Source organism: Rhinatrema bivittatum, chromosome 2, assembly GCF_901001135.1.
Source record: "Rhinatrema bivittatum chromosome 2, aRhiBiv1.1, whole genome shotgun sequence".
In the NCBI taxonomy this organism is placed as follows: domain Eukaryota; kingdom Metazoa; phylum Chordata; class Amphibia; order Gymnophiona; family Rhinatrematidae; genus Rhinatrema; species Rhinatrema bivittatum.
In genome coordinates, this window is record NC_042616.1 from 287906999 (window position 1) to 287931008 (window position 24010).

At 43.9% G+C, this 24010-nt stretch overlaps 1 protein-coding gene across 1 annotated transcript in view; it reads left to right on the forward strand.

The window, feature by feature from the left end:
- CUL1 (cullin 1) overlaps nucleotides 1-24010 on the forward strand; it is a 359727-nt gene that overhangs the window by 255055 nt on the left and 80662 nt on the right. The window contains exons 18-19 of the mRNA XM_029589582.1: nucleotides 7967-8014; nucleotides 8108-8190. Of these exons, the coding sequence (XP_029445442.1) occupies nucleotides 7967-8014; nucleotides 8108-8190 (131 nt within the window). The remainder of the gene's footprint in view (nucleotides 1-7966; nucleotides 8015-8107; nucleotides 8191-24010) is intronic.

The window sequence follows — 24010 nt, forward strand, 5'->3', positions numbered from 1 at the left end:
TCAACTCCAGCACTCAACTCCAGCACTCAACTCCTGCACTCAACCTCAACTCTTGGCCCCAGCACTCAACTCCAGCACTCAACTCCAGCACTCAACCTCAACTCTTGGCCCCAGCACTCAACTCCAGGCTCCATCATTCTTATATTCCCTCTTCCAGCAATATCTTTTTCTGACAAGACCCACCCGCTCGCACAACCTCTAAGGGCCCCACTCAGCTGAACTAATCATTCACCCTCAGAGACAACTATACATAACCTCCATCCTCAATTTTTTGAGACCTCAGCCATGCTCATGTTCCCTATTCCAATCATCAAAAACCTCTATAACAACCGGAAAAAACGAGCCGAACCTACTTCTCTCCAACACAAACGTCTGATACCAATAATGACAACCCCACTCACTCAATTCCTCAGACTATCCTTATTCTCATTAACACTCTTTAACGCTCAATCTATCTCGAAAAAAACACACATAATCAACGACTATCTCCAGGACACCCAACCGGATATATGTGCTATGACGGAAACCTGGCTGAAACCCACAGACCTAGCTCTAATCAACCAACTCCCCATTCACATCTACTACATCTATTCTATACCCAGACCCAAAAAAAGAGGGGGAGGACTCTGCTTAGCTGCAAAGAAGGAGCTGAGACTATCCCTACAGACCACTATTCACTCCTCACGACTGGAATTTGCTCTTTTCAGCTCTAAACAGCTCCAAATTTGTTTATTATATGCTCCGCCCGGTCTCCTGGATTCGGATCCATCACCACTCATTGAACTCATCGCCAAACACCTAAAAAATGACACCCCAACAGTCATCCTAGGAGACTTTAACCTTCACACGGACGTAATCCCTTTATCCGCCAATTGTGATATGCTACTATCCTCCTTCAAGGCTATGGGCTTCTCCCAAATTGTTAAAAGTCCCACGCACAAAGCAGGGCACACTCTGGACCTTATATTCATAAATTCGGACCTCTCACAATCTTCCCCACCACAATGCTCCCCTATCCCTTGGTCAGACCACCTAATGATCATAACTAATCTCTGTATCAAGGACAATCCGGTTTCACCTATCACTAAAACCACAATTCATTACAGGAACTCCTGCTCTAGAGAGGACCTCTCCTCTCTCTTATCTTCGGAACTCGCTAATCTTGACCTTTCAGACGCAGAAGCAGCTATCTCGTCATGGCACAACATCACGAACAAGATGGCAGAAAAACTTTGCCCCCAAAAAACCAAAGAGATAAACCCATCCTGTAAAAACAAAAAACCATGGTTCACGCAGGAACTAAAAACCATCAAATTAGAATTGAGAAAAAAAGAACACGCATGGTGGAAGAATCCATCCAACACTACACTAAATGAGTACAAAACCCTCATGCACAGTTACAGAAACAACATTATTCGCACAAAGAGAGATTTTTATGCCCAAAAAATTCACAATTTTTCCTTTGATCCTAAAGCGCTGTTCTCATATGTCTCAGAGCTCACAAAACCCACCTCACCAGCTATCCCAGATGATCAAGCACAATCTAGATGCACAGAACTTGCTCAATTTTTTGAAAACAAAATCCTCAATCTAATGGCTCCTTTGGCAACCAGTAACACAGTACCTCCGTCAATCAACACTCCGTCAGGCAACCAGAATACAAACTTAGATTCATTCGAACCTACTTCTTCTCTCGAAATCGAAATGACTCTCAAAAAGATGAAACCTTCCACTCATCTGATAGATTCCATCCCATCTAAACTCCTACTCACTATCCCGAACATCATAGCGAAACCCTTAGCAGAGATCATCAATCGCTCGCTAACCCAAGGCATAGTACCAGACTCACTGAAACTAGCCACCCTCAAACCTCTTCTCAAAAAACCCAACTTGAACCCTGCAGACTCAGCTAATTTCCGCCCCATCGCTAACTTACCATTTGTAGCTAAACTTATGGAGAGGATAGTCAACAGTTATCTGAATACCTAGAAGATCACAAGATCCTTACAACAGCCCAATTCGGATTCCGCAAATCCCTTAGTACAGAATCCCTCCTAACCTCTCTAACTGACAGAGTCCTCGCAGGTCTGGAGAAAAAGACCCCATACCTCCTGATTCTTCTCGACCTATCAGCTGCGTTTGATACCGTAAAACACTCTATCTTAATCGACCGGCTCTCAGACATAGGCATCTCAGGTTCAGCCCTGGAATGGTTCAGATCTTTCCTTCATAATAGGACATTCAAGGTCAGAATCAGCAACAAGGAGTCCCTCCCGGTCAAGTCCACTTTCGGAGTTCCTCAAGGATCCTCCCTCTCCCCTACCCTGTTTAACATTTATCTTCTCCCCTTGTGTCATCTACTCTCAAGTCTTAAGGTCACACACTTCATATACGCAGACGATGTCCAGATTCTGCTGCCAATCACTGACTCCATCTCCAGCACCATCAACATCTGGAACAATTGTCTACAGTCCATAAACTCACTCCTCTCCAGCCTTAACCTAGTACTTAACACCTCAAAAACGGAACTTCTGCTAATCACTCCAGATGAGAACCTTCAGCCTACCAACAACTTAACCACACATCCAATGATCAACTCCACTCAAGTAAGAGACCTTGGAGTTACCTTAGACAATAGACTTAACCTCAAAGAATTTGTCAAGAACACAACGAAAGAATGCTATTACAAACTACACATTCTGAAAAAGTTGAAACCGCTCCTACATTTTCAGGACTTTAGAACAGTCCTCCAAACAATTCTATTTTCTAAAATCAATTACTGCAGCTCTCTGCTTATAGGCCTCCCTGCCATCACCACCAAACCTCTACAAATGTTGCAGAACTCCGCAGCCAGGATTCTTACTTACACCAGCAAAGGTGAACACATAACATCCATACTAAAAAACTTACACTGGCTCCCTATCAGATCCAGAATCATTTTCAATGTGCTAACTATAACACACAAGACCATCCATTCCCAAACATCGCTGGATATAAGCTGTCCACTCCGTCCACATGTATCATCAAGACCAATCAGAACCAGTTACTTAGGCACCTTATACGTACCTTCAGCCAAGTCCTCACTCATGAAACGTGCATTCTCGACTGCCAGCCCCTTCCATTGGAATGCCCTCCCCACGGACATTCGTCTTGAAACCTGTACTCGAACATTCAAAAAGAAACTCAAAACCTGGCTCTTTACAAAAGCCTTCACGTGAAGTTCTCACTCAGAGCCGCGTCCCAGAACTAGTCTCTTTCATGCAATTCATAACCACGTTAACCAGATGTCTTATGCTGCAACTCGTAATGTTTCTTGGTCTCATATTCCTAATCGTTAAATTTACAGCATGCTACACCAATACCTTTTAAGTCAGATATAACCTCAGCTTTGAAGTATACAAACCTTGAAAATGTAACCTTTAGTACTTGTAGACTTAAACCTTTATTCTGAAGATGTAAACTTAGATTTTGAAAACTTTAGTCTGTAAGCATTTGTATTTATTGTAAGAATTTGTATTTATTATTTCTTTTACCACTTGGGCCTGTGCGCTCCTTTACCTCTAATTCTAAGTTCCTTCAAAGTTAACCTTGTTATTTTATACCCACTTGTTATTTATACCCACTTGTTCGATGTAATTTTCCAATTTTGGTTCTGTGTAAACCGAAGTGGTATGTACTAGTACATGAACTCCGGTATATAAAAGCCTTCAAATAAATAAATAAATAAATATACAGACAAAACTGGAAACTGCAACAAGCCAAATTCTGTATGCACAGAAACAATAGAAAAAAAAACAAACATTACTGTTCCTCGTAAAACCATATCAATAAAAAGAATAATTCAAAACTAATGAGTAGAATAACATTCAATAATTAAAAACTCATATAAAAATGTTCTAAACAATAAAATATTTCAAAACAGACACATCAAATAATACCCAACATTTAAAATAAGGATTTAAAAAATCCCTCATTATCCATACTTTGGAACTTTTGATTTCCATATGCCCTGAAATTGTCATGGATTTGCAGGCAGAGAGTAACTGGGGTAGTTGTGCACACTCATGTTCCCTCTCATACATACATACACAATGCTCTCTCACTCCCCCACATACATACTCAATGCTCTCTCACACTCTCCCACACACATGCTCTCTCTCACTTTCCCAAACACAAGCACACATGCTCTCTCACTCTCCCGCTCACATGCTCTCTCACACTCTTCCGCACACATACTCTCACTTCCCCCTTGAAGTAACAGGCAGCAGTAGTTTCCTTCTTCAGCCTTTGCAGCCAAGGGAATGACTTGCGGCCACAGGGTCAACCCAGCTCTAACATTGGACTCCTTCCGGCAGAGCAAGGTGTGCTCTTTCTCCTCCAAAGCAGTGCCGCCTCACCGAAATTGACTGTGCGGTAAGCGCAGCCTTAAGTGGAAAAGTAGCGTAGCCCTGCCAGAATCTGCAGTGGGTTACGTTGCTTTTCCATTTACTAAGGCCACACCAACCATGCTGTTGATTTCAGCGGGGCTGCACTGCTATTTCTCTTGCTGAGGACCTGCTGGCTACAATGCTCTTGTTGGCAAATGGCAGCGCCATGGTGCCTTTTGATATGCCTCTGAATCTACATTTACTTTCCATAGAAGTAAATGGAAGTTGAAACTTTTTCACCTCCAGAGTTTCAGCATTAAAACTGAAGAAACAAAGAGCACTAATTTTTAGCGTATTTTGTTGCATTAAAAACAATTCCATATGTAGGTCATTAGCATGGAAAATGACTAAAATTTGCTCTTTTTTTTTTTACATAATTTATTGCGTGTTTTTATGCACTAAATCCTTTATTGCATTTGGAAAATATTGTGGTTGCTATGTGTTCAATTGAATGCATGAAAATAGAGGTGAACAGAAAAAAAAAATTGCCAGGGTTATTCATCAAAATGCATTATGCCGTTATTGCAGATGTTAGGACCCTAATGCCCGCGTAAATGCCATAACGTATGCATTATTTTTCGCATCACATGATGCAAAAGCAAATTTGGAAAATTTAGTCAAAGGCAAGGAGTTTGGGTGGAGTTTATGAAAATAAGGGGTGTTTACCGTTGCATTCGATATCTTGACACACGTTATCGCACGTTTTAACACCGGAAATAACCACACCATTTTTCTGGCAGTAAGCTGGGCAATATGCCCGAAGCAGGATTCACGATAAATATTGCAAATCCCGGTTCCGGCAGGGGAGAGGGAGAGGAGTGAAGTAGAGTAGAGAGAGAGAAAGAGAGAGCCTCTGGGATGGCACACAGGCAACTATGTATACTGCTGTAGGAGAGTCAACTAGTAACTTGAGGTGAAGTTTTAGTGGTAGTCTAGGGTTTGGGGGCCAGATTTACATGCACAGTCAGACATACTAACAGCACAGTATACATCAATGAACATTTGATGTGATTTGGAGTGAGGAAAATGTACACTACATTTTCCTGTGCTGTTCGTACGTCTGACTGCATGTAAATCTGGCCCGCAAATCCTAGACTACCACCAAAACCTCACCTTAAGTTACTAGTTGACTCTCCTACAGTAGTATAAATAGTTTCCTAATAAGAGAGCCTTATAAAGAGTCTCTCTCGCCAGGAGCATATCGTGGGTGCGATAAATTTAACGTGCGTTGTGGTAAAATACCTATGCGAAGCGGAAAATTAGCACGTTGCAGTAACTCAAAAATTACCCTAACCCCATCCCTTTTTTATCGCAGGTGCTATTCATGCAAAATTTATAGCAAAATAACCTTTTGTTGAACTTGTCAAAAAATATATTAAATTAAATTAGTCCAGAAAGAAGGTTACACTGTAAAGCTCTGTTGCTGATTCCTTGTTGCCTGAAAACCGATATGTCCATCAACGAATGTCGGTATAGAAAAACCTTAAATAAATAAATTTTATTTTGGGGGAGCCAAGGGGGGTGGGTGTTGACCTTTATTTCCTTACATTGGGAAGTAATTTTAGCACACACAAATATGCACTAAAATGGAAATAGAGTATCCTCAGCCTAGAACATTTTATTACATCAACCTCATTGTGTGATACACATGTAACTTTTTTTTATTATCTGTAACTGCAGGCTCTTTAATGTTTAATAAAGGCCTTACCCTTTTGAAATCTCGGTTGCTGTTGGATCATAGTAAATTTTCTTTTCTTTGCCTCAGCTGTCTGCAATCTTACAAATTATGGTTTTGAATTTGTTGATCCTACTGTTGACGTGTATTCTGATTTCTTGAGCAAAATAAAGTACTTAACATTTGTTCCATTGCCTATACTTTTACTCCTGGGGGAATTCTGCGCACAAAAACATAAAATTCTGCAAACTTTATATTGTTCAAAATAACACAGTTTACATGACAGTCTTTAAGTAATTACATTTTAAATTAATACAGAAAAAAGTTATTACTTAAAGATGCAGAATTTTAAATATTTTGAGCAGAATTTCCCTAGAAATTCACTGTAAGAGTGTCCCTTCCACTTGCTATCCCTACTCCCCTGGCCACTTTGCCCTCTGAGGCCCCAACTCCTCCACCTGCCAGTATCTCTCCCCTCCCCTCTAGGCTCAACCCCTTCCACTCTGTCTCCACTCCCAGAGTTTGACCCCATTCTCAGTACTGCTCCTCACACAGGCTCCCTCTGCCTTCCCCCCCCCCCCCCCCCCCCCCCCACTCTCTCACACACATGCTCCCTCTCTCTAGTACACATACACACACCCTCCTACAGGCTCCTTCACTTTCTCGCACACACACATCCCCTCATACAGGGTCCCTCTCTGTTGCATACACACCCACACAAGCTCCCTTTCTCTCTCACACATAGATCATCACACAGGCTACTTATGTCTCTCTCTCACACACCCCTTCACACAGGCTCTTTCTCAGACATACATAATCCCTTCACACAGGCTAGCACCCTCACATACACACGATCCCTTTTTCATACACACGAGCTCCCAATCTCTCTCTCACACACACACTATTTCACAATCTCCTCATATAGGCTCCCTTTCTCTGAAACCCACACTCATGCACCCCCCCCCCCCCACCCCGCTCCCTTACCTCTCCCATGGTCTGTCTCTCACCCTCCCCTCCCCTCATATAGGCTTCCTCTCTCTGAAACCCACGCTCAAGCATCCCCCCCTGCTCTCTTACCTCCCATGCTCTCACACCCTCCTGTTCTCTCACCCTCCCCTCCCCCTCTCCTCTCTCTCTCTCACACACACACACACGCATTCTCTCTCACCGGGGCCTTCCATCTTCGCCACAAGTGGAGCACACTCCATTTGCGGCACACGGGCCTTCCATCTTTGCCGCAAACGGCACGCCGGGGCCTTCATCTTCGTGGCATGCCGGGGTCTCCTCGGCTATTTTCTGCGCAGAATTTGGCAATTCTGCGCAGGGGGGAATTCTGCACTCCACAGTAGCGCAGAATTCCCCCAGGACTAATATTTTAAGACTTATTCAAAGGAACTTTTATAGTTGCATCTTCACAACGTTTTGCTTCATGGCGGTAAAATATTCACAGCCCTTAAACTCTACTTACAAGATGATCTCTCTTCAGGTTGTGTGAGCTCAGTTGATAGTTTTATGGCTGTTCACTATTATGGCTATTCCTAGGCTTCCATTAGTTTGCTATGAAATTGCACATTTGTTCTCTAGAGTGTGATGTTTGTTCTTTGTGCCTTCTATCAGTTTTACTGATCATACAGCTTCCATCATGGCCCATTTTATATCCGGGTATCTTGAAGCATTTCATTTCATATTTTTAGTATATTAGGCATTTTTTAGGCTGCTTGTTCTACATCTGTTTGAAAACTCCTAAATGTGATACATGATCCATCAGTACATATGCATAAAAAATAGTACCTTTTGGAGAAAAATGACAAGCAATTATCCTTTTCTAAGGAGTTGTACTAATTTATTTTTTTTTTAATTATAGGATATCTTAGTGCAAGTTCTACAAATTCTGTTGAAATCAAAGCTATTGGTAAGTTCATTTTGATTACAATTCTACATATCTGCAGCATATCAAAATGTTTCAGTTTTAATTTTCTTAAAATTTGGATATTTTTTATTATAGGTATTAGAAGATGAAAATGCTAATGTTGATGAAGTAGAATTGAAACCTGAAACCTTAATAAAACTATATCTGGGCTATAAGAAGTAAGTTATTCATTTCTACTAATTCACTTTATTTAGATTGTGATCCATCCATAAGGTTTTTGATTTTGTGAAATAAGTGCAATTGGCAATGAAGTTTTGAAATCTTAAACTATAAGAGCAAAGGTTTAGAAATTTAGAAACCGAAAGGTTGATAAGTATTACTTTCCAGAGTAAGCATCTAAGCAGTGAATGACTGATCAGATGGATTCCATGGTCTCACACCAAGTCACTTACCGCAGGACATCTTGTTGTATCAGGAAAAAAAAAGGTTTTTATTATTTAAAAAAAAAAAAGGTTTACAGTGGTGTAACAAACAATTACATGAGCAATGGTTTTTGGACAGTTATATCAAGGAAACAGGTGTGTTGCAAAAAGATCTTACATATGGTCCATAAATTTGATAATGTTGATGAACACGAAAATACAGTATTGCCTTTAAAATGTGTACATAGCAATTTTTATTGGACAATCAGCTGACACGAACTGTGTTTCACATGGGTTGCATCGGGAGGGGCAGCTTGCATATATGAAGAATTTTCCTTATTACATTATCAACATATTTAAACACAGTTTCTTAAAAAAAAAAAAAAAAAGAACAAAAAATACAAAATTAAATATATTCATGATAAACAATGGCCCATAGAAAAGGGGCAAGCTGCAGAGAACAGAAATATAAGTACATACCAAAACTGGAAGGGATCTACTGTAATGCCATGTACACCAAATTATTCAAAGAAGATAACTGAGAGATATGTAAGGTGAAACATTTTGGTAAAAAAAAAATTAAAATGTTTTTTTAATATTTAGAAAAATATTTTTTTTTTGGAAAATATAGATAGTAAAGCGATTAACAGAAAAAAATTAATAGAAAAATTGGTAGAAAAAGAAGAGTGTTTTTAAATAAGTTTAGTACAAGATAGGCAGAGATTAAAGGAAAGGCAGGTCTGAAAAACAATATGAAAAGAAAACCAGGTGAATAACAATAGGGAACAATAGGCATACATACCAGATTTGAGGATAAAAGAAATCAAATCCAAACTCAGGAAAGGTAAAAATCTGAAAATGTTTTCAAATGACAAAAGGATATGTAAAAGAGAAATGCCTATAACTCACAATAACAAATATAAAAAAAAAGTTAAAGGAGGGATGTGAAAGAAGGGGTGGAGGGAAGCAAGCAATAAGAGAGAGCCTATGGACATTTATTGCCATTGATTCATCTAATTAGGGATTCCCCTCCCAACCTTGTTAGGTTTGCACATCCTGATACTTTATCTATAGGCTGAAAGAAGCAGTCTGGGAACTAAGTGGTTTTATTGAGATATTTGTGGTCTTGCCTTTTACTTAAATATACAATCTTGAGCTATTAAGAACCAAAAAATATTTGGAAATGTATAGGCAACCATAATAAAGAAAGTATTCACTCCCTTGCTACTTGCATTTACTTTCCTGCAGCAGGGTACAAAACCAGTAGCCTTGCTACAACCATGAAAACTGGCTTGGCCACCTGATTTTACAAACATCAAGATTTCTCAGTAGTTGTCACCATTATCTGTTTTAAAGAGCACTTGTTTTATTAAAAGCACATTTCCTAGTGTGTAGCATATGGACTCAGGACCAATGGGTATAGTGTACTCCTGATAGCAGTTGGAGACGGATCAGATTTCAATCTGACTTCAGTCTTAGTACACATAACCCCTGCAGGAAGTGCAGCTCTTCAGTATTTTCCGTCTCCATAGCAGTTCGGGACTCTATGCACGCTCGCACGGAGTTCGAGTAATTTACCAAAGAAACCCAAAACAAGAAGAAATCTTACCTCTACAGACGAGCCCCGCTCTCCTGCGGTGACACCCTTTGGGTCCCTCCCCCAGTTGAGAATGCCTGAGGTGATTTCTGTGATCCCTCGGAGGTAAGCCTTGGTCCGGTGGCCGACCCTTGGCGTGGACTTAGCCCCCAGCATCGGGTGAGGCTGAGAGGCAGCGGGTGCAACCTCGAGCGTGGCAGTGAAGATATTTTCCCTCTCCCCCCGCAGCCGGAGACCACCCGGAACGAGACCGGGAAGCGCCGAGACAAGGTAAGGTAGAAATCTACTTAAAAGTCTCCGGTCTCCGAAGTTCGAAGAGTCACACAGGTCGCCAGCTGGCGCCAGTGCTACCGGGTTGATCAGCCCTAGCAGGACTAGGCCCCGGGCAGATCTGAGGGTCCTCCCCCGTGGAGACTCTCCGAGGTGGTCGCCATATTGTCCACCTGGTCGCTGTTGCAATATTGACCTGTTCGCCACCCTGCCCGCCGTCTCGACCCGTGCGCACGTCGTCGCACGCCCAAGTGCTGTACGCACAGCGACGTGCATAGCCACATGCTTAGTGTGCTGGGCGCATAAGTTCTGCCTGTGCGCGCAATGGCGCGTGCATTTCCTTGAGCGCGCACCAAAACTACGAACACAACCCCGCCGCACCAGAGTGCATAACTAAGCTACACGGGCCCTGTATTTTACACGCACAAGCCATGGCACCACCGGAGAAGAAGCTCAAGGATCAGGGCCTCTGCTCAGCATGCCACATTAGAGCTGCACAACATGAAGAGGCCACGGCCCTGTGTATACAGTGCGAGGAGGCCCTGGGGGATTCAGCCCATGGCCCTCCCCAGCCGGTGCCGGGATCCAGCTCCTCAGACAGTATGCCAGACCTCGCATCTCCCAGCGGGAGCCTCCCTCAAACGGGACTCCCCAGAGACACAGCACCTCTTACTATAAACCCAGCATCTATCTCCTGGGTGGAATTCTTCAAAGGCCTGCATACATTCGTTCACATGCAGCCGGGGCCTCTGATAACACGGCCACAGCCTCTGCCAGAGGACCCTCTAGGCCCAGAGAAGTGCCTCCTCTACCCAGAAGCCCCACCTTCAGGGACACGGACAACTCGGATGAGGATTCGGAACCTCTGGATGAAGGGGAACGCCCCCCCAGGGACCGAACCCCACCGAACCATGAGGCGTTTCTTCACCAAGGACAAACTTCCAGACCTGGTCACACACAGCTTAAAAGAGCTCGCTATCCCGGGCACTAGTGCCTCCGGGGAACCCAAGAGGAATCCCCTCCTAGAGGGACTCCGTCAGACCTCCCGTCATTTCCCACTGTTACAAGCCGTCCAGCAGCTAATTGACCTGGAATGGGAGGCCCTGGAGACCACATTCAAAGGGGGGCATGCCCTGACAGCCATGTACCCTCTGGACCCTGCTGCCAAAGATTTATTTATTTATTTATTTGCAATTTTTGTAAACCGACATTCGTTCGGGGAACATCACATCGGTTTCCATATAACATAAGGTAGCCAACTGGGCTTTACAATGAACTGATAGGCGAACTGAGTATCAGGGAAGGTGGGGGGAAAGATCTCCTGGCATGTCCAAAAGTGGATGCCATGGTCTGCGCGGTATCGAAGCGCACTACTATCCCAGTAGAGGGAGGAGCAGCACTCAAGGATGCCCAAGACAGATGTCTGGAATCCATCCTTACAGTCCTTAGACGTCTCCGCTATGTCTCTACAGATCGCGGCCTGCTGTGCCGTGGTGACAGGCGCCTGCTTATCACAGACCAGGAACAACACTCCCGGGGAAGCCATGGAACCAGCAGTATCATTCCTCACGGATGCCGCCTCTGATTTGGTGCGCACCGCGGCTAGAGGTGTCTCATCCACTGTGGCGGCCAGAAGACAACTCTGGCTCCGAAGCTGGCCGGCCGACGCATCGTCCAAAACGAGACTCACGAGGATGCCCTTCAAAGGAGCCCTACTGTTTGGAAGAGAACTGGAGAAGCTAGCCAACAAATGGGGCGAATCCCCACTACCGCAGCTACCGAAGAACAGGAATAAGAGAAACCAGCGACCCTTCCCCTGAACTTCTAGGGGCAGAGGATCACAGCTCTTCAATCCATACAGAAGCACATATCAAGTGGCTTGCCCCGCAGGCAGGAGCCAGTCCTTTCGGAACAAGCACAACAAAAAGGGAGCCGGCTCGGTTCCAGGTCCCAGCCGAACCGTCCAAGGGAAGAAACCATAGGGGGCAGACTTGCCCTATTCTACCAAAGATGGGTCGAGATAACTTCGGACAAGTGGGTCCTAGCCATCATTCGAGAGGGATATTATCTGGATTTTCACCACATCCCTCCAGATAAGTTTGTGAAATCCCCCTCCCCACGACCCCTCCAAGAGGACGGCAGCGGAAGCTACGCTGACCAGATTACTCGCCTTAGAGGCTATAACACCGGTGCCTTCGCAACAAATAAATACTGGACACTATTCCATCTATTTTATCGTCCCCAAGAAAGAAGGGACGTTCCGGGCCATCCTGGACCTCAAGTCGCTCAACTGCCACCTGAAGATTCCTCTCTTCTGCATGGAAACCCTACGCGTGGTCATAAGGGCGATACAACCAGGAGAATTCCTTACATCCCTGGATCTATTGGAAGCCTATCTGCACATTCCGGTCCATCAAGAACATCAGCATTTTCTACGCTTCACGATCCTGGACCTATCACTACCAGTTCCAGGCACTACCATTTGGGTTAGCTACAGCACCCCGGACGTTCACCAAAATCATGGTGGTAGTGGCGGCAAACTGAGGAAGGAAGGAATCCTCTTACACCCATATCTGGATGATTAGCTGATCAGGGCGAAATCCCCAGAGGAAAGTCACCAGGCGACCAACAGAGTCAAAACTCTACTGGAGGGGGGGCGCTGTTTGCATCTCATGCGAGAGGACGCATAACGGATCAGCTCCGCTTCCCACGAGCCTTAAACCCCGTCAATTCGCCGATTTACACTCGACTTTGAAGCAATAGAACACCCGAACAACATAGCCAGTGCTACCAGGACACCTAAATGACTTCTAAATGAAAACCGACAGACTTACGCCAGTTTTCCTACATGAAAAATCCAACAGAGTCTGGCCAAGATGGTGCCGAACCTCAGGGCCTGGAGCAAGATGGCACAGCAGAGCCAACGGATAGCGCGCGCGAACCGGAGGGCTCCGAGGCGGCGAATTTTACATTCCTGCTCATTCGGGAGGAGGCCAGGCAATAGTTCACTGATTTAAGGGTGGACTTAAAACAATATAAAGCGGACATAATGGAGTCGGTGGCGGATTTTAAAAGAAGATTTGGCGGTCATGGGGAATCACGTGGATGCCGCTGAAAACCGCATAGATGGCCACGGGGACGCGATCAACACTCTGGTGACTCGGCAGGAAGCTTCGGCTACTGAAATAAAAACACTTCAAACTAAGATTGAAGACCTGGAAAACTGGAGCAGAAGGAACAACCTAAGGATTAGGGGGGTCCCTGAAACCCCAGAGTTTGCGGCTGTGACGGAGGTAGCAGCTCAAATCTGTACCTATATACTACTACAAGGGGGAGACGGCTCCACGGAGGGCGTGGAGGCCTCTCCTGAAGTGTGCTTTGAATGAGCGCATCGCACCCTGGGACCCCGCAGAGATCAAAAACCCAGGGATATAGTATTGTGTTTCACCAGTTTCCCTATGAAGGAGCGTATCTACGTTCTGTCCCGACAGATGAAGGACATCACATGGCGTAACTACCATCTATCCCTATTTCAGGATTTGGTGCCGATTACGCTCAAGAAAAGATATGAGCTAAGGGAGGTAACTGCTGCCTTGAGGGAGAAAAAAATCCGGTATCGTTGGACCTACCCCTTTGGACTGTCTTTCCAGGTTCAGGGGTTCACATATAGGATCACTTCCATAGCAGAGGCTGAAGCAGCCTTCCTTAAAGCTCAACTCCCAGTCTCTTTTCATCCTTCCAAAATGGCAGACCCCATCCCACCACGAGACACGGCTCCCCGCTGGCAGAGAGCTGGGAAAGGGGGTAAGCGGCTTCGACACCAACCTGAGGAGAGTCGCTCACAAAATTCGGATTAAGGTTGAAGGAGTGCCTACCTCCGAACACTTTCTCACTAAACGGGGTATGAAGTCACATTCTGTTCCCTGGCGGAGGTTTGCCAGGTAGACAGGTTCAGACATGAGGCGGGTTGTTAACTGCTGATGTTTATGCACAAGTTATATGGTTGTTAGTGGGTTTTACATTCTGTTATGTTACAAATGACAGGGATTGCTATCTCTCTAATAGAAATACATGTTTTGTTACAGGACTCGTGGGGGGAGGTGGGGCAGGAATAAGTGCGTCTGGCTCTGTATAGGATGTTACAGGCCTTCAGGAGAAGGATGTCCCATAGGAGGAATTGGGATATTGTCACGACTGGCTATATAGCAACTCTTACTCTTGAGGTGGAAGGGGGACCAGGGAAATGTCTAAGAAAGGGAAGGATCAAGGGGCAGGGGCTTGCGGGTGGCGGGGAACATGCAATATCAGAGGAGAAATGGTTAAAGGGACTTAAATTGATGATAAAAATGGCGACTAAATTGTTTTCACTAAATGTTAAGGGATTAAACACACCTCTGAAGCGCCTGCTATTTAAGAGAGAACTTCACAGACAGGCAGTCGGGATAGTGTTCGGTCAGGAAACATCACAAGCGCCTGCTGGTTTTTTCACAATTTCCTACTTCCTTTTGGGCAGCCAATACAAAGGAAAATAGGTATGCTGGGGTGGGAATCCTATTCTCTTCATCCTTTGCCCATGAGAAACTCTGAGTGTGATCCAAATGGCAGGTATATCCTTGTTAAAATTAAAATAGACAAACGGACTGTCACACTTCTTAATGTGTATTTCTCAAACACTCATCAAGCATCTTTTATAAGCTAAATTCATAGTCTATTACAACAACATCTGGAAGGGGAATTATTATTGGGGGGGAGACTTTAACTTAGTGATGGACCCCTCACAGGATTCTAGCTCTGGCACTAACTCAAACCCAGCAGGGAGAAGAGCTTGGTGAGATATTATGGAAAAATGGTGCCTAGTAGATATTTGGAGGACTAGACATGCGCACTCTCGTTCATACACGTTTTATTCCTGTCCCCATGCTACGTATACGAGGATTGATTATATTTTTATATCTTCCACTATTCAAACTAGGATCCAAAAGGCAGACATCGATAACATCACACGGTCTGTTCACGCTCCAGTGTGGGTGGCATGTAGCTTGGGAGACTCAGGAGTGGAATTTCGTACTTGGAGGCACAATGACAGCCTTTTTAAAGACACTTCTTTTACTGCCAAAATAGAGAGCCAACTGAAGGACTACTTTAGGGATAACCAAACGGAAGGCATGTCCCCACTAACAATTTGGGAATACTCAAAGGCAATGGGGATCTTGCATAGCGCGAGAAGCGTACTGTAACAAGGAAAGGGACGCCCAAAGAGCAAGTCTAATAATGGAACTCACAAACTTAACACAGTGTCACAGTAGCACTAAATCAGAGGCGCTCTATCGGAAAATCCTAGCAGTCCAGGATCAATTGAGATCTCTAGAGGACACAACTATTAGTCATTACCTTAACATACTTATACAGCAGCATTTCGAAGGAGGTAATAAGGCGGGAAGGTACCTGGCTAGGCAACTAAGGGTGGCCCAGGCACAAACAGTCGTAGCCAAAGTACTCAACAATCAGGGACAACTGGTCACCACATCGGAAGAGATACACCAGTCCTTTACAGACTTCTACTCCCAATTGTATTCACAAGACCCCTCCATTTCACAGGGAGCTATACAAGATTACTTATGAGAAATCCAACTGCCCCAACTTACTCCAACACAAAAAGAGTTTCTAGATAAACCCATTGCACCCCAGGAGGTACTGGCGGCTATTAAAAAGTTAAAGTCCGGAAAGGCGCCAGGAATGGATGGGTTCACGGGAATATATTACCGTAAATTCGCCCTGATCCTGGCTTAACCCAAGCTTTATCTTAACCCAAGCTTCCAATTCATTACTGGAGGGCTCTTCTTTCACTGCTGATGCAAACATCGCGGGCATCACAGTAGTAGCCAAACCAGGGAGGGACCCTATTAAATGCAGCTCTTACAGGCCAATATCTTTAATTAACCTTGACCTGAAGATTTTGGCAAGGGTAATGACTGTTTGCCTGAACGGGGTATTGCCCGGGTTAGTACATAACGACCAAGTGGGATTTGTACCGGGCCACTTGGCGGCTATAATGTTCACCAAATTGTAGATATCATAGATCTCGTGCACCACAATGGTTTACCTGCTGTACTCATAAGAACATAAGAAAAATGCCATACTGGGTCAGACCAAGGGTCCATCAAGCCCAGCATCCTGTTTCCAACAGTGGCCAATCCAGGCCATAAGAACCTGGCAAGTACCCAAAAACTAAGTCTATTCCATGTAACCATTGCTAATGGCAGTGGCTATTCTCTAAGTGAACTTAATAGCAGGTAATGGACTTCTCCTCCAAGAACTTATCCAATCCTTTTTTAAACACAGCTATACTAACTGCACTAACCACATTCTCTGGCAACAAATTCCAGAGTTTAATTGTGCGTTGTGTAAAAAAGAACTTTCTCCGATTAGTTTTAAATGTGCCCCATGCTAACTTCATGGAGTGCCCCCTAGTCTTTCTACTATCCGAAAGAGTAAATAACCGATTCACATCTACCCGTTCTAGACCTCTCATGATTTTAAACATCTCTATCATATCCCCCCTCAGCCGTCTCTTCTCCAAGCTGAAAAGTCCTAACCTCTTTAGTCTTTCCTCATAGGGGAGTTGTTCCATTCCCCTTATCATTTTGGTCGCCCTTCTCTGTACCTTCTCCATCGCAATTATATCTTTTTTGAGATGCGGCGACCAGAATTGTACACAGTATTCAAGGTGCGGTCTCACCATGGAGCGATACAGAGGCATTATGACATTTTCCGTTTTATTCACCATTCCTTTTCTAATAATTCCCAACATTCTGTTTGCTTTTTTGACTGCCGCAGCACACTGCACCGACGATTTCAATGTGTTTTCCACTATGACACCTAGATCTCTTTCTTGGGTTGTAGCACCTAATATGGAACCCAACATTGTGTAATTATAGCATGGGTTATTTTTCCCTATATGCATCACCTTGCACTTATCCACATTATTTATTTATTTATTTATTTATTTAAAAACTTTTATATACCGGTATTAGTATGCATACATCATACCGGTTTACAATGTAACTTTAAAGGTAGAAATTACAATGAACAGGGAGGGCGAACAAGGAGGAGTATACAAAGAGCAGGAGGTGGAGGAATTAAAGCAATAAATAAAAAAAAAAAAAACTGCAACGGACTATTTACAGGAATATACAAGGCGTAGGCAAGATACTTGCAGAAGTCGGTGTACTTAATCAGGGTAGGCTTGTCGGAAGAGCCATGTTTTAAGTTTTTTTCTGAACTTGGCGTAACATGGCTCTAGCCTGAGAGTGGTAGGGAGGGTGTTCCATTGTTTAGGGCCTGCAATGGATAGTGCACGGTCCCTAGTAGAGGAGAGGTGGGCTTTTTTCAAAGGGGGAATGGAGAGGGTGCCATTTGGATGCCCAATTTTCCAGACTCACAAGGTCTTCCTGCAATTTATCACAATCTGCTTGTGATTTAACTACTCTGAACAATTTTGTGTCATCTGCAAATTTGATTATCTCACTCGTCGTATTTCTTTCCAGATCATTTATAAATATATTGAACAGTAAGGGTCCCAATACAGATCCCTGAGGCACTCCACTGTCCACTCCCTTCCACTGAGAAAATTGCCCATTTAATCCTACTCTCTGTTTCCTGTCTTTTAGCCAGTTTGCAATCCACGAAAGGACATCGCCACCTATCCCATGACTTTTTACTTTTCCTAGAAGCCTCTCATGAGGAACTTTGTCAAACGCCTTCTGAAAATCCAAGTATACTATATCTACCGGTTCACCTTTATCCACATGTTTATTAACTCCTTCAAAAAAGTGAAGCAGATTTGTGAGGCAAGACTTGCCCTGGGTAAAGCCATGCTGACTTTGTTCCATTAAACCATGTCTTTCTATATGTTCTGTGATTTTGATGTTTAGAACACTTTCCACTATTTTTCCTGGCACTGAAGTCAGGTTAACCGGTCTGTAGTTTCCTGGATCGCCCCTGGAGCCCTTTTTAAATATTGGGGTTACATTTGCTATCCTCCAGTCTTCAGGTACAATGGATGATTTTAATGATAAGTTACAAATTTTTACTAATAGGTCTGAAATTTCATTTTTTAGTTCCTTCAGAACTCTGGGGTGTATACCATCCGGTCCAGGTGATTTACTACTCTTCAGTTTGTCAATCAGCCCTACCACATCTTCTAGATTTACCGTGATTTGATTCAGTCCATCTGAATCATTACCCATGAAAACCTTCTCCATTACGGGTACCTCCCCAACATCCTCTTCAGTAAACACCGAAGCAAAGAAATCATTTAATCTTTCCGCGATGGCCTTATCTTCTCTAAGTGCCCCTTTAACCCCTCGATCATCTAACAGTCCAACTGACTCCCTCACAGGCTTTCTGCTTCGGATATATTTAAAAATGTTTTTACTGTGAGTTTTTGCCTCTACAGCCAACTTCTTTTCAAATTCTCTCTTAGCCTGTCTTATCAATGTCTTACATTTAACTTGCCAATGTTTATGCTTTATCCTATTTTCTTCTGTTGGATCCTTCTTCCAATTTTTCAATGAAGATCTTTTGGCTAAAATAGCTTCTTTCACCTCCCCTTTTAACCATGCCGGTAATCGTTTTGCCTTCTTTCCACCTTTCTTAATGTTTGGAATACATCTGGACTGTGCTTCTAGAATGGTATTTTTTAACAATGACCACGCCTCTTGGACATTTTTTACCTTTGTAGCTGCTCTTTTCAGTTTTTTTCTAACAATTTTTCTCATTTTATCAAAGTTTCCCTTTTGAAAGTTTAGCATGAGAGCCTTGGATTTGCACACTGTTCCTTTTCCAGTCATTAAATCAAATTTGATCATATTATGATCACTATTGCCAAGCGGCCCCACCCACCTCTCTCATCAAGTCCTGTGCTCCACTGAGAATTAGATCTAAAATTGCTCCCTCTCTTGTCTGTTCCTGAACCAATTGCTCCATAAAGCTATCATTTATTCCATCCAGGAACGTTATCTCTCTAGCGTGACCCGATGATACATTTACCCAGTCTATATTGGGGTAATTGAAGTCTCCCATTATTCCTGCACTACCAATTTGGTTAGCTTCCCTAATTTCTCTTAGCATTTCACTGTCCATCTCACCATCTTGACCAGGTGGACGGTAGTATACCCCTATCACTGTAGTCTTCCCTGACACACAAGGGATTTCTACCCATAAGATTCAATTTTGTATTTAGTCTCATGCAGGATGTTTATCCTGTTGGACTCTATGCCATCCCGGACATAAAGCGCCACACCTCCTCCCGCGTGCTCCTCTCTGTCATTGCGATATAATTTGTACCCCGGTATAGCACTGTCCCATTGGTTATCCTCTTTCCACCATGTCTCTGAGATGCCAATTAAGTCTATGTCATCATTTACTGCTATACATTCTAATTCTCCCATCTTACTTCTTAGACTTCTGGCATTAGCATATAAACATTTCAAAGTTTGTTTTTTGTTTGTATTTTTATTCTGCATTTTAATTGATAGGGATAAGTTAGAATTTTTTAGCTCAGGTGAGTTTTTAGTTACAGGCACTTGGACTACTTTTCTAATAATTGGAACCTCACTGTCGGGATGCCCTAATTCTAATGCATCATTAGTATCCTTTAAAGATACCTCTCTCCGAACCATGCGCTGCTGAGCGACTGTCGGCTTTCCCCTTTGTTCTAGTTTAAAAGCTGCTCTGGATGCCAAAAAGGCATTTGATCTAATTCACTGGGAGTTTTTATTTCATACCCTACAAGCAATGGGGTTTGGGGCTCCCTTTATCTCTCGGATTCGTAAACTGTATGAAAAACCAGCAGCTAGGGTTAAAGTCAATGGAAGCTATGGGATGCCCTTCACCATTCAGAGGGGGACTATCCAGGGCTGCCCACTTTCCCCTTTGTTGTTTGCTTTATTTCTTGAACCATTTGCAATCGGGATAAGGGGAACAGAAGGTCTCCGAGGGGTGATTAAGGGGAATGACCAATTTAAGATATCTCTATTTGCTGACGTCATGTTTACTCTTACCGAACCGGAGAGGTCACTGCAGGGTGTCATGGATGAACTGGACAAATTCACGGCAATATCAGGAATGAAAATTAATTTTGAAAAGTCAGAATTCCTCAATCTGACTCTGCCACCCCAGGTAGTCAATGAATTACAGCAACGTTTTCCCTTTAAATGGGCTACCACTTCTCTTAAATACTTAGGGATAAGGTTGGGATCGCACACTAATGTATTGTATGATCTAAACTTCTGACCTCTTATTGATACTATTCGAGAGAATCTGGACAAATGGTTAGAATATACCCACTCCTGGCTTGGGAGATTGTCCATTATTAAGATGAATATTCTCCCACGTTTTCTATATTTCTTCACCACAATTCCTATATATATATACCCTCTATATTACTTAAACAATGGCAACAAATGCTATGCGAATTCATTTGGCGATGGAGGCCCCCAAGGGTTGCTAGGGCTACATTATATCAGCCTAAAATTAGGGGGGGTCTACAATTACCAAATCTGGCGTGGTATTACTGCGCAGCGCAATTGAGAGCCTTGGTGGCGCTTCACAGTACAAGGGATATTCCACAATGGGTTAAGCTGGAACGAGCGCAACTAGGCCATTTCCCAATTGATGCGCTCCCCTGGCAGCCTCAGACATCGCGTGGTGAGAACCTATTTTTGCCATTTGTATTACAAACTACCTTACGGGTGTGGCGACTCTGGAAACCAATATTGGTGGGACCGGAGCAGTACTCACTGATGACACATTTATTCACTAACTTAATAGTGTCAATTCGTGACCGCTCCAAGGCTCATCAGCTGTGGGGAAAAGGCTGGCATAAGTAAGCTGGGGCATGTATATCAGCAAAATGCTATGCTGACTAAAGAACAACTGTGTACTAAATATGCCCTTGAAAATATTGATTTTCTTCTGTATGCTAAGGTGTATCACTTTATCCTTAAAGGGGTGAGGGAGAGCGTTCTCAGAACAAAGGGCACCCTCTTCGAAACTTTCTGTAAGAATGCCTCATTAATCAGAGGAGCTATCTCAAAAATGTATGCCCTCATCAAAGGAAGACTAGGGATACAAAGGCATAGGACATTATGGGAAGCGGATTTTCAAGATTCTCTGGAAGACAAAGACTGGGAAAGGATATACTCTGCAGCTTGTAAAAATTCTATTTCAGCAGGACTTCAAGAAAACTGCTATAAATTAATATATTGCTGGCATTATACACTAGTTGCTCTCTATAAGTTTTCACCCAACATACCTGATACCTGCTGGAGAGGTTGCGGGAAAATGGGTACATATTATCACATATGGTAGGAGTGCCCCAAGATCATTGAATGCTGGCAGAGGGTATTTGAGTGGGTAGCTCAGGTTATTAAAGTCTCTATAAGTGTTAACCCATGGCATGCGTTGCTCGGCCTACCACTTACAGAACTTAAACAAAACATGCAGAAATTGCAATAAAAACTTGTAAAATCAATGAGAGCAGATATTGTGCAACATTGGAAGAAAGAAAACGCTCCATCTTTGGCAAATATTCAACTACGCTTACATTCATATTTTCAACTGGGTAAGCTCACAGCTTTACATCAGGATCAAATGGAAGTTTTCCAGAAGGTCTGGGAACCATATCGCATTTGGATTGATGGTCAAGGAGACATAATGTTATAACTATTTTCTCACATGGTTGATTGAGACTTCATAGATCTCTGGGTCTATGGTGTGACTATATTGGTCTCCAAACCTTAACTCCCCAGCTAAAGCTTCTAACATTCAACTGTTCTGCTATAGGAGATCGTAAAATCGAATTATCCAAGGAACTGGGATAATCCACTGTTTTGCAATCCCTCACTGCCCTTTTTGACAATCTCACTGTAGCTCTTCTGTGGCTGTTCCTTCTTTAAAGCACGCTATTGTATTTTATTTTATACTACTACATTACTCAATGTGTTCTCAACCTCAAGAATGATTCAGGTCTGGTCGTGGGGGGGGGGGGGTGGAGGAAGGGCAAGGCTTACTTTATTTGGGTACAAAGCTGGTGCCAATTATTGATGATAACACTTTATGCCTGATATATATTAAGCATAGCCTACTGTTATTTCTATGATAGTCAAATATTCAGATATGTACTATGCATTGTTTCTTTCTTATGGTTGCCAACAAAAATTGTTAAAACATAAAAAAAAAATCTCTACTGGAGAGCCTCAGGTGGGTGATCAAAACAAACAAGAGCTGTCTGCAGCCCTCCCAATATCTAGAATTCCTGGGAGTTCGATTCAACACCAAACAAGACAGACATCCTGACAACCGACAAGGAGATCAAAACTGATGACCCAGTTGCGAACCCTGTTGAGCGAGCTTCATCCCACAGCATGGGAGTCTAATGTGAGCCCTTGCCCATGGCACTACTTCCAGTGTGGATGCCTCATGGCATCCACACTGGAAGTAGTGCCATGGGCAAGGGCTCACATTAGACTCCTACAGCGCTCTCTACTGTCATGATGGAACCCGCTGTCCCAGAACTACACAGTTCGTCTACAGCTCCCGGACAAAGTTCGGAACCAACTACGATGGTGGCTACAAGAAGGCCATCTGAGCCAGGGAGTGAGGCTATCCTCATTGACCTGGATCCTGCTCACCACGGACGCCAGCCTATAAGGATGGGGAGCACACTGCCAGGAGCTGACCGCCCAGGGGCAATGGAACAAAGAAGAGTCAGGATGGAACATCAACCGCCTAGAAGCACGGGCAGTCAGACTAGCCTGCCTACGGTTCGGTAACAGACTCTGGAACAAAGCAGTCACAGTCATCTTGGACAATGTCACAACAGTGGCCTACATCAACCGTCAGGGAGGAACCAGAAACCAACAGGTGTCTCTGGAAATAGACCCCCTAATGACGTGGGCGGAAGCAAACCTTCGAGAGATGTTGGCCGCCCACATTGCAGGGAAAGACAGTGTCGCTGCGGATTCCGTCAGCAGAGAAAGTCTAGACCCAGGAGAATGGAGTCTGTCGACCACAGCCTTCCAGTTGATAGTAAACCGTTGGGGAACACCAACCATGGACCTCCTGGCAAACCGGTCCAACGCCCAAGTGCCCAGCTTCTTCAGCCGCAGACGGGAACCACAGTTCCAGGGAATCGATGCCCTGGTACAGACCTGGCCACAGGAAACCCTACTATACGCCTTCCCGCCGTGGCCCCTATTGGGCGGAATTATGCACAAGATAGAACACCACAAGGGACCAGTACTTCCAGTGGCCCCGGACTGGCCAAGAAGGCCGTGGTTCGCAGAAATGCGAAGGCTACTGACAGAGAGCCCTCTCCCGCTCCACCACACAGGGATCTGCTCCAAGGGCCGATCCTCCACGAGGACCGAGCTAGATTCTCTCTTACGGTCTGGCCATTGAGAGGACTCGCCTGAGAAAGAGCGGATACTCGGGGGCAGTAATTGACACCCTGCTCCGAGCATGCAAGTTCTCCACATCCCTAACATACATAAGGTTTTGGAGAGTATTCGAAGCCTGGTGTGAGGACTGTGACATCATCCCACGGTTAGTCAAAATTCCCACGATTTTGGAATTCCTGCAGAACGGCCTACAGAAGGGATTGTCTCTCAACTTCATCAAGGTACAGGTTGGCCGCATTGTCATGCTACCGAACCAAGAGTGAGGACGGTAGCCTAGCCTCTCATC